The sequence below is a fragment of the Equus quagga genome, chromosome 13 (genome assembly GCF_021613505.1).
Source record: "Equus quagga isolate Etosha38 chromosome 13, UCLA_HA_Equagga_1.0, whole genome shotgun sequence".
NCBI lineage: Eukaryota > Metazoa > Chordata > Mammalia > Perissodactyla > Equidae > Equus > Equus quagga.
The window spans coordinates 85,923,403-85,935,352 of record NC_060279.1 but is presented as its reverse complement, the minus strand read 5'-3'; the positions used below and the strand labels follow the sequence as shown (position 1 = coordinate 85,935,352).

Here is an 11,950-nt window from a genome sequence, read left to right as displayed (position 1 = left end):
TACAATTAACGAGCCAATTTTCCTATATTATCGTTAACTAATGCCCATTCAGATTTCCTTAGTTTTTATGTAATGTTCTTCGTCTGTTCCAGGATCCCACCCAGGATACCACATTACATTTCATTGTCATGTCTCCTTAAGCTCCTCTTGGCTGTGACAGTTTCTCAGACTTCCCTTGCTTTGATGACCTTGACAGTTTTAAGAGGTACTGGTCAGGTATTTTGTAGGATGTCCCTCTCTTGGAATCTGATGTTTTTCTCTGATTAGGCTGGGATTCGGGGTGTGGGACTGGAAGATCACAGAAGTAAATCACCAGTTTCTTCCCATCATGGCAAGAGTAGCTGTCCATGTGATTGATGATTGTTGTTGACCTTGATCACCTGGCTGAGCTGGTGTTTGTCACTTTTCTCCACCGTACAGTTACTCCTTTTTTTCAAAGACTGTGTCGCCCTGAGTGACAGCCGCATATTTCAGAACTCCAATTACCAGAGCCTGGTTACTCTAACCCTGCTTCTGTCATCACATCTCACTCGCTCTCCTTCTCACCCCCCCTCATCTGCTTTTAAGGACTCTTGTGATTACATTGGGCCCACCTGGATAATTCAGGATCGTTTCCCTGTGTAAATCTCAGCTGATTAGTGACTTCAAGTGCGTCTGCAACCTAACGCCCCTTTGCTATGGAATGTAACATATTCACAGGTGCCAGGATGAGGACATGGACTTCTGTGGGAGACTGTTGTTCTGCTGACCACAGACCTATCCATTCAAAGTTCCCTTAATGGCACCAATATACCAGCTTCCCCTTAACTGTGGTCCTTTTCTTTGTTAATTTTTTTTTTTTAATTTGGGCTACCTTAAGTTATATTTCTTATAATGGGATTAATGTCGGCTTGCTGCAAAAAAATTCCGTCCCCTAAGAAGCTCATAAAGAAGAAACTCAAAATTCCCCATAACTGTACCATCCAGGTGTGTATGTTTCCAGCCCTCCCCTCCCCTGCTAAGCATACATATGTGCTTTGGTTTCTGGAGCATTGAATCCTGCTAATTGATCCTGTAAATGAGCCAGAGACTCTCCAAATCTTCATTTATAAAAGAAATCCAGCTCAGCCACGGGTCCCCTTATACCTGTGTGCATGCGGGGTGGGGAGAGGCACACAGTGATCCCCTTCTTGCTTTGGAAAAAAATCTCTCCCATATTTACACCTGAAAGGATTAGAAACGCATCATTTGGAACTGATCCCAGGGCAACAAATTATCAAGAAAGGCAGCCCTTCAGAATTGGATTCTCTAGGATTTTAATATTTCTCTCGCAGAACGTGACAGTAATCACTGAGACAGTACCAATGTGGACTGTACAAGTAACATTTCCGAGGGCAGATACGTGAGAAAAGTATAGGATGGCAGTAGTTTAAAATGTTCACATAAATATCCCCTATCACAAAGAAGACAAGACTCAGCCTCTCACTAATGTTCTCAAGTTGGCATCTTCTCAGTTGAGGTTCTTTGAGCTGGATTTTTGATGCAGAATCATGTCTGTCCTTCTTGCTGCTGGTGAGGAGGGAACATTTCCTCCTTATACACCTTAGAATTCTTTTTTGCTTATATTGTTAATTAAACAGAACTTCATTCTTAAGAGGCTCTGAAAGTTTTTAGTTTTCAGCAGGTTTGAGAAGCACATATTTTAGCATTAAAAAGAAAACAGCAGGCTTGAGTTTCTTTTATGAAAACAGATTAAGGAATGTGTAATGTTACTGATCTTCGATCACAATAGCTAACTTGTATTAAATAATTGTTCCGTATTATTGTGTTTTATGTAGCGTATCTTCTTAATAGTTGAGACAGTCCTACCTGGTAGGTACCAGTTTTACCCCAGTCTGTCCTGGGGGGACCAGACCCTGTGGGGTTAGTAACTGTCAGAGCTGAGATCACATCCTAGAAGTCAGACCACGGGGCCTTGTTCTTACCTTCCCAAGACCTCTCCTCCCAAATTGTGCAGACCTTTTAAATCGCCTTCTTCACTTGATATTCATCTTAAGCTTCTTTCTCAATTAATATGAATCAATATTATTATAAGTAAATGTATTATATGCCATTATAGCAGACCATAATTGATTTAATCTACCCTCTACTGTGACATATTTATATTTCTATTTTTTCATTTTTTAGAATGATTCTCTGGAAAATCTGAATAAAATTGATGAACTGTGTCAATGTCAATGCCCTGGTGGTGATACTGTGCTATAGTTTTGCAGTGTGTTAGCCTTGGGGTAAACCAGGTAAAGGGTACACAGGATCCCTCTGTATTATTTCTTATAACTGCATGTGAATCTATAGTTATCTCAATTAAAAAAAACATGTTCCAGAAAAAAATTTCTCTGAACCTCCTTGTACATATATTTGTATACTGCTATAGCTGTTTCTTTGGGATAAATTCGGAAAAGTGGAATTTTGAGTCAAAATCCTACTTCTGTTAAGTACCTGCAGTATGCCTGACCCTGTGATCTTAGTACTTGGAATGACAGGAGGACTAGAAGGACATTGTTACCTGTGCATCACTTACAGTCCAGCAAGGAAGGGAAGAAGCACGAGACAGCCTGTGGAGGATTCCAGGTGACGTGCCCTGAGAGGTGCTAGGAAGGGGATATCATGTCCCCGGTAGCCACTGACGTCAGGTCATGACCAGATAATTCTGAAGGCACGGGCTCTGTGTGGAGATAAATGGAATTTACTGCCTGAGTTTTATACCTGACATGTTTTTTCCAGTAGTGTTGGATGCAAAGTGAAGACTAATAGGGTAAGATGATTTAGCAGTTGTCTCCAGGACATCGTGGCTGGAAGGGCAAGCTCAAAAGTCAAATCCACCCTCCCATCAAGACATAAAACTAAGCAACTTCAAGACAACTGCCAGCGTCGAGGGCATCGTTTGGAATTTTAGCCATTTTTTCTGGTCAGTGCTCCAGCATATGTGGGAATATGTAGACATCAAAGAGTTGGTTTAGGTGTTGAGAAATGAAAGGAAACAAGTTATTCGGTAAAATAGTCCAAAGATAATATAGTTTCAGCTTTTTCTGTAAGATCAAGAGGAGACTGTTTAAAAAAGAGAGAGAAAGTTTCTCTGTCTTTTGAGAGTGTGGCTGCCTCTTAATAAATTTCAAAGAATGCACACACATTTGTATATGTCCAGTCAATGCATGGCTGTTGTTGAAACGCCCAGTGACGTATACTTAAAACAAGAAAAGCAAGGTCAAAGGATGTGTCAGGGTCACCGAGACCACCACCAGGTTCAGTGATCTCTAAATGGGCTCACAGGATTCAACACGTGGTCCTGCTCCTGGCTAAGATTTATTACAGCGAAAGGATACGTGGCACAGTCAGTGAATGGAAAGGCGCATGGGACAACGTCCAGAGGAAACCAGCCACAGGCTTCCAAGAGTGCTCTCCCAGTGCAGCTGCACAGGGTGTGCTTAATTCCTCCAGCAGCAAGTTACGACAGCACATGGACAGTGCAGTCTACCAGGGAACTCCTGTGAGCCTAAGTCCAGCGTTTTTATCAGGGGTCAGTCACATAGCCACCCTGTGCCTAACACATGACAAAATTCCAGACTCGCAGAGGAAAGCAGGTGTTCGGCATAAACCGCATTGTACAAACAATTTAAGAACAGTGAGGGGGCCGGCCCGTGGCATAGTGGTTAAGTTAGCATGCTCCACTTTGGCAGCCCCAGGTTCACCAGTTCAGGTCCTAGGTGTGGACCTAGCACCGCTCATCAGGCCATGCTGTGGCAGCATCCCACATAGAAGAACTAGAAGGGTTTATAACTAGGATGTACAACTGTGTACGGGGTCTTTTAGGAGAAAAAGAAAACAAAAAGAAAGAGAGATTGGCAACAAGTGTTAGCTCAGGGCCAGTCTTCCTTTAAAAAAAACACTGAACAATGAGCCACTGTCATCAGTTAGGAAGTGGTGGAAACAATCTGGAAGTCCAGCCAAGGGCCAGTCTTGCAAGCAGGCCTAAGGATAGTAATTTCAGACCCACTCTCTTAAGTCTTTTCTGCACAAAGGATCTTTCCAGAATTTTTCTCTCTCTCTATTTTTATTTTTCTCTCTCTCTTTCTATTGATGCCTTTCGGTTTGTCTGTGTGTGTGTGTGTGTGTAGATGGATATATTCATATATCTTATGTATGTATATATGTATATATGTGTGTACATATATTTATATATAGCATTTTACAAATGTATCATTTTGGTAGCTTGCTTTTCCTACACAATATATCTGAAACGTTTCTCATCTCTTTACGTATTTCTTCCAACTTGGCATTTAATAACTGCTGATACCAATGTTTTACTCTGATATTCTGCATGTATTTGTGTAGTTAGCTTTTTTGGACTCAGAGTGCCGAACGATGCCTGGGCAGTTGCTTCTCCACCCCTTCCAGCTGCCGTGTCTTAGCTGACATCTCCCTATCTAGAGGACAGAATAAGTGTGAGTTTAAATGATGCAGCCCCTCTTCACCTTCGATAAGCAGGATGTGCTCAGAGTGAGACTGAGCACCCTAAACACACCTAGTCTCAGGTCCAGATCGCAGTCCCTCTGCCCAGAGTTGGCCACACTGTGAGGTTTAGTGGCACAGTCTCCACACAAGACCACCCTCAGTTCTGAGACCAACTGCAAGTTAAGTTTCCTGAAACCACCCTGAGGTTCAGTAATTCAGGACTCGAAGGACTCATAGCACTCACTGAGAGCTGTGCTGCTCGTGGTTACAGATAATTACAGGGAAAGGATACAGATTACCGTCAACCAAGGAAACAGCACATAAGGCGAAGTCCAGGAAGGGTTCCCACCAGGGAGCTTCCAGCGTCCTCTCCATATCAAGTCAGGGCTTGTGCTTCTGCTGACATCGATGTACAACAAGATGCTCAGAGTATTGCCACCCAGGGAAACTCACTGGGGCTTCATCCCAAAGGCATGATAGATTGACTGATCATGTAGGCACAGTTGATTGGTTCATTGCCCAGTTGTTAATCTCGGTCTCCGGGTCATCAAAAGCCCCCACCCGAATTACCTGGTTGGTCTTTCTGGTGTGGTCAGCTGCCACCCTGAGACTGTTGGATGTGGCCAGCCCCTTCCCAGAACAAAGACATTCGTATCAGGTGTGATGTAGGTTACCTCTCAGGAGCTGAGAGCAACGGCCAGACAGTCAAGGCCGGATTCGTAATACATGCCCCCAACAGGGAGCTGGCCAGAAATCCTCCTCCTAAAGTGTCTCGATCTGACTTCAAGGCAAAACATAGATAATACCAGCTCCTCTGCTCTGTCTGTGCAGCTAGGTTTCCTGGGGTTTCAGGGAGAGCCTGTTTTGTTCCAGAATCCTTTTCATCTTCTCCAGATGTGTTGTGTTTATGTGTGCGTGTTGTGGTGAAAGAAGCTGGGCACTTCTTTAAAAGCATAGGTGGAGGAGAAAAATGTTGTATAAAGTCATTTGGGACCAAGGTGTGCTTATTTTAATAATTCTTTTTCCTCGTCTAGTTCTGGCTTCTCTGGATTTTGTGTCTTTGGTGAAGGAAATCCCAAAAGGACTGATCAGTTCCTGAATTCTAAAACTATGGCTCACGTAAGTATGTATTTCTCTTTCCTTCTTGAAATGTGGTCATTAGGGCCTGTTGATGGTTTATGAATTATCCCAAAGCCTCCTGCCCACGCACATCCCGTCTAATTACCTGCCTCCCTGTTCGTCCTGTTCCAGTGAACGATGATGCCACGGAGCCCCATGCCCAGCTGTGTGGCCAGTGCTCACTTAACCATTGAGCTGATTATGCAGTATCTCCTTTGTGCTCACTTTTTTGTCACAAGTACTGTTGGGACAATGGAGGAAGAAAGTGCCTTGGGAGAAATATTTGAGTCGAGTTTGCAGTTTCATGCATTAGAGACATTGGTCCTATTTGACCACAAGAGAAAACTAAAATTCTCCGCTAATTTTTTTTCTAAGCAGATAAGAAAGGTGTTCATGTCTCTTGGTCTGAGTCTTAGTGTGTGGTGAGAGCTCCAACTTTATGAAGCTTTTAGAGTTAGATAGGGCCGTGATGAGGTCCTGTGGACTTAGAGATCATGTTCTTACCAGGGAACCCAAGACATAAATTTCATTGTTGAACAGACCTGCCAGACCTCTGTAAGCTTCTGCATTATTTGACGTCAGCATCCTCTAAATCAGGAACAAAGAAAAGGCAGGGTGGTGGAGGGTAACAATTAACAGGTCAGCCAGTACAAGTGACAGATGAGCATATGCTCCCAGAACTAGGGGACAACTTGGACGTTGTCTTCAACCTACGTGTAAACCATAATAATTAAGTCTAACCCATCCGTACGATGGAATAAAAATATGCTTTCGTCATGAGAAAGGGAGACTGCTTAAGAGAGAACCTGGCTCAAAAGCATTCGAACATGTAAACCCCATTTTTGAACTTGAGATCTCATATTACGTTTGGGAAACACAGCCCTCGGAATTTGTTTCTTTCCCCATAAAGGGAAAAGGATGCTGTAGGAATCCATGCTTGCTGAGGATTTATGAGGCAGGCATGTAGCGGACTCTGTGCTTGTCAACAGGAGGAAAACGGGTTGTTTTGTCTGTTTCCTGACAGGCGGAGGTGGTTCACAAGTCCCCATGGAGAGGGTTTTCTCTGCAGCCATAGGGCCCTTCAGTAACGTGGGGATTCTGCCTCAGTCCCGGTCATGTCCTCTCTGCCCCCACCCAAGTCACAGCCTGTCAGTCTACTTTCTGTCTCCACCCTACCCAGCGGGTATCCCGTCCTCTCCTTCCCTTCATCCTAGAACTGCGTCCTTGCATTTCCTCAGGGCCGTGTGGGTTTCTGTTTCCAGGCTTTGGTGACGTTCTCCGATGTGGCCATAGACTTCTCTCAGGAGGAGTGGGCGTGTCTAGACTCGACGCAGAGGGACCTGTACTGGGATGTGATGTTGGAGAACTACAGTAACTTGGTCTCTCTGGGTGAGTCGCCTGCCTCCGCTAACTCAGACTCTGCCCCCTGCCATGTCAGCTCCCTCCGCTGTGAATATCAGGGCTGTGTTTCAAGAACCTGGTTTAATTTCTTCTTCCTGTTCCCAAGGAGTGTTTTGAGCCTAGTTGAGTTGGAAATGGGCATTACGCACCTTCATCTCCTCATCCATCAGGGATCTTCCCACCTTTGTCTGGCCCTTCTTGTAATTACCTCTCTTCCATAATGACCAAAGGACAAATTGGAGTTCTGGAATACTTATTTCATGGCCACCTTCAAGGAAACCAAGCTTCCTACTTTGACATGTTTACAGCCAAATTGCTGTCGGGCCTCTGGTACTTTGGGGACCCATCTGTAGGGATAGCAGCTCAATACGGTGACTTGATTTTCTCTAGTAAAGCAGCCTGTGTGTGTGATGTAGAGGTGGATTGAAGGAACAGAATCCACGTAAAACCAAACTGAGCACATTCCATGTCCTGCACAGTGTACCTGAAGTGAGGTGGAAAGTTAGAACCCGTGAACTTTGAGTTAAACATTGGATGATAATCTTTTGTAAACATCTCAGGAAATCTCTTATTTTTCTGTTAGCGAAAAAACAGCCATGATGTTAATGGCTTATATTGTGTTTACTCTAAACTGGGAATCGTTCTAAGCACCGTGTGTCTGTGCATGTATAAATACATGTCGTTTCATTCTCACAAGTTCATGAGATAGGCACTATTGTTATGTCCGATTTGTAGATGAGTATGCTGGGGCACGAAGTGACATGGTCAGACAGAGGAGGCAGAAGCAAGAACTGAACCTGAGAATTCTGGCCCATAATCCATTCTGTCAGCTACCATGCTCCACTCTCCTACAGGGATAAGGCCTCAAGAATAAGACCTTTCCACTCCCTATCTGGGGTCCTGTTTGGTCTTTAATCCTTTCTCTTTTCTGAAGTCTTTATCATTTTGACTTTAGGTTGTCGTAAATTCTTTGACTAAGGCTCAATCAAAAAACTTTTGTACTTAGCGTTTTTTCCTAAGTTTTATGTCATGTGGCTTTTTTTTTAAAAGCAGGACCTTTCATTTCTAGGCCAGATGCAGTTGTCTTTTGGAAGCAAGGGGAAAGCACCTTGATGGTCGTGAGGGAAAAGGCAGGAAGACAGTGCAGGGGAGAGTGAGAGCCAGTCTGGCTACGGTGGGCCAGTGTTAGAGCGGCCAGCCAGGCAGGGAGCAGGCGCACCCCTGACACATTTGGAAAGCTCCCACAAAGGTCTGCCCAAGGGCTCTGGGGGAGAGGTCACCACCATGAGCTTGATCTTCACCCCAACCCCTCTTCAGCTTGTTTTTCTTCTCATGTCTCATCCGTTTCATGTGTTGCTGATGCTGCTGGTCTCTGGACCACGCCTTGAGTAGAAAGGGTGTCAATGACGTGATCCTGTGCCCTTTGTAGTTCCTCAAAGTTGGCGGGTGTCCTAGCTTCGAGTGCTCTTTTTCTTTTCCTCTCATCTAATTTGGGGCCCACTGCTTCCTGGTGCTGCTCTGTTCTTCCATTCGTCACGAGACAATATCTGGTGATGGCCGTCTGTGCTCTTAGCAGTCTCTGTCACTCTGCCTAGATTCATATTTCATTGGAGATTCAGAACGGTGAGAGCCTGTCACTTCTTCATTTACCCACTGCAGTAACTCTGTAAAGAGGAACCCTGCTCCATCTGCTAGTTGGGTATGTAGTGGCACTCTCCATATTGGATAAGAAGGGTTGTTCTTTAAAGAAGAAATTATGAGTTTTTATTATAAAGGGCAGGTTTCCTCACATGCTCCAAGGTTGGTCATTTAACACGTTTTAGTGTCGTTACTAACTCAGAGATCTAAATATATTTGATGTTTTGCAGTCCCTTGCAGTTACCATACTTATCAATGCTCAGATTTTCTAAACTTTTCCTCTTAGGTGTTTTACATTTTTATTAAATTTAATCCTGCACACTGTCGTTTTTATTGCTTTTGAGTGTTGGGTCTTTTTATCCAGAATTACTTTTAATTATATTACTTACATGTACATATATCCATGTCAGAATATTAATTTTATATACAGCTATCTGTGTATTTTTATTTTTTCGAGTAGTTTTATATCTGATTTTCCTGAGTTTTCCACGTATGTCATCACATCACCTACAAATTGTGCTCTTTTTCATCTTTATTTTTGATATTTGTCCCTCTGATTTCTTTTGCTTACTAGTGTCAGCTGATAGAAAATAGTAGGACTAATAGTCAGTACCTTTTCCTCATTTGACTTTAGCAGGACTTGGCTGCAGTGTTTCCTCATTAAGTATTGTGGTGCCGGATGTGGACTGTACATTTTAACAGGAGCCCTGGGGGCCTCATATTTATTCCACTAGATAGGTTTTATGTCTATTAGAGAAGTTTTTGGTTTGTTGTTAGGTTGGGTTGTTTTTGTTTTCCTTAAAAGGAAACAAAATATGTTATTTTTTTCCAGATTTGGAGTCACCCTATGAGACCAAGAGTTTACCTATAGAAAAGGGCATTTATGAAATAAATTTTTCCAAATGGAACTCAAATGGAAAACGTAAATCCCTTGGCGTTGACTGGATGTGTGAAGGTGAGTTTGAAGGACCACATGGCCCTCCAGAGGGATATTTCAATCAAATGATAGTCAACTATGGGAAAACACCCACTTACAGAGAAAATACCTCTGTTAGACCGCATCAGAGACTTCATAATAGGGAGAATTCCTTTGAATGTAAGGAATGTGGGAAGGCCTTTAGTCGTGGCTATCAACTTACCCAACATCAGAAAATTCACACTGGTGAGAAACCCTATGAATGTAAAGAATGTAAAAAGGCCTTTCGTTGGGGTAACCAACTTACTCAACATCAGAAAATTCATACTGGTGAGAAGCCTTATGAATGTAAGGACTGTGGGAAGGCCTTTCGATGGGGCTCAAGTCTCGTTATTCATAAGAGAATTCATACGGGCGAGAAACCCTATGAATGTAAAGACTGTGGGAAGGCCTTTAGACGTGGTGATGAACTCACTCAGCATCAGAGATTTCACACTGGCGAGAAAGACTATGAATGCAAGGACTGTGGGAAGACCTTTAGCCGCGTGTATAAACTAATTCAACATAAGAGAATTCATAGTGGTGAGAAACCCTATGAATGCAAAGACTGTGGGAAGGCCTTTATTTGTGGCTCGAGCCTCATTCAGCATAAGAGAATTCATACCGGTGAGAAGCCCTATGAATGCCAAGAATGTGGGAAGGCCTTTACTCGTGTCAATTATCTTACTCAACATCAGAAGATTCATACCGGTGAGAAACCTCATGAATGTAAGGAGTGTGGGAAGGCTTTTCGTTGGGGTTCGAGTCTCGTTAAACATGAGAGAATTCATACAGGTGAGAAGCCATATAAATGTACAGAATGTGGGAAGGCCTTTAATTGTGGCTATCACCTTACTCAACATGAGAGAATTCACACTGGTGAAACGCCTTATAAATGTAAGGAATGTGGAAAGGCCTTTATTTATGGGTCAAGCCTTGTTAAACATGAGAGAATTCATACAGGGGAGAAACCGTATGAATGTAAAGAATGTGGGAAGGCCTTTAGTCACGGCCATCAACTTACACAGCATCAGAAAATTCATACCGGTGAGAAACCCTATGAGTGTAAGGAGTGTGGAAAGGCGTGTAACCATGTAAACCATCTTAGGGAACATCAGACGGTTCCTACTGTTGAAAAGCCTTGTGAATACAAAGAGCGTACGGAGGCCTACACAACATTCCTTCCTTCCACAACATGAGGAAAATTCTTGATATAAATTAACATCAGAAAGCCTTCACTGGTCACTCTTCTGCTTATCGAATATCAGAATAGTCATGCTAAAGGCAAATTTCAAGAATGGGAAAATCTCTCTTAATGATCACAGCATACTCAGTGCAGATTTCTTTTACTGGGTAGATGAGTTTAGTAAATGCATAGAAGCTTTCCAGTCCCATTCAATCTCTGTCGCATTTCAGATTCATTCTAGGGAATAACTGTGCTGATGTATTGTGGGGAAGCCTTTTGTCGTGGTCCATACGCCACCATTATCACCATCCCACCTCTCCTCCCTGTGAGACACTGGGCAAATTACCTCTTACCCCTGTGCGTCATTTGTGAAGTGGGGAGAAGCACACCTACCTGCTCCTGCTGTTGTGGTTGAGTTTGGTACATGTAACCTCCTTGAAAGTGTCTCTGGAATATTGTGTAAGCTCAATAAACAGTAGCTGCTGCTGTTCTTAATCATTATTCCCATTAGTGTTGCTCGTAGGGAATTATTACAAGAAGACCCCTGTGGGCGCAATGAGTTTAGAAAAGACTACCAAACTTCTAGAAGAAAATACAGATTACTGTCACAGTCTCGGGGTGCACAGTGTTTCTTGGTACACAAAAGAAAGTAGTGGAAAAGCAGGAAGCAGACCAGAAGATGCTCACTCTACATACAACTGACAGTGGACTCACACAGGAAATAGAGAGAACCCTTCAAGTCAATAATGAAAAAACAAATCAATTAAAGGAGGGGCAGGGGACAGACTTGCATAAGCACTTAAGATCACCAAATGGCCAGTAAGTCAGTGAAAATGTGTTCAGCGTGATTACTCATCCAGGCAATGCAAAATAAAATCACCATGTGATGTCACTGGATGCTCACCAGAATGGCTAAAACTAAAATCGCGAAGAGCCGGTCTGTTTGTTGGACATTCAAACATGACCTGTTCCGGAAGGAACTGGGCCAGCAAACTGACCTCTTCCAGATCCTGGCAGTCCCACAGCAGGGACTGGGATGTGGTGCTCCAGGGAGGCAAGTGGACTTGTCCTTAGGAAGGAGACAGGCCCGAGATTGAGTCCTGGGAGAGTGGAGGGAGCAGTTAGACTCAGGAGGGACCTGAGCTGTCTTAAGATGGGTC

The 11,950-nt window shown here is 43.4% G+C and overlaps 1 protein-coding gene across 1 annotated transcript in view; it reads left to right on the top strand.

Moving 5' to 3' along the window:
• The window catches only part of LOC124251512 (zinc finger protein 665-like), a 120,302-nt gene extending 108,620 nt beyond the window's left edge, over positions 1-11,682 (top strand). Inside the window, exon 9 of the mRNA XM_046684381.1 lies at positions 9,751-11,682. Coding sequence (XP_046540337.1) covers positions 9,751-10,803 — 1,053 coding nt within the window. The 3' untranslated portion in view covers positions 10,804-11,682. The remainder of the gene's footprint in view (positions 1-9,750) is intronic.
• The last annotated feature ends 268 nt before the right edge of the window (positions 11,683-11,950 follow it).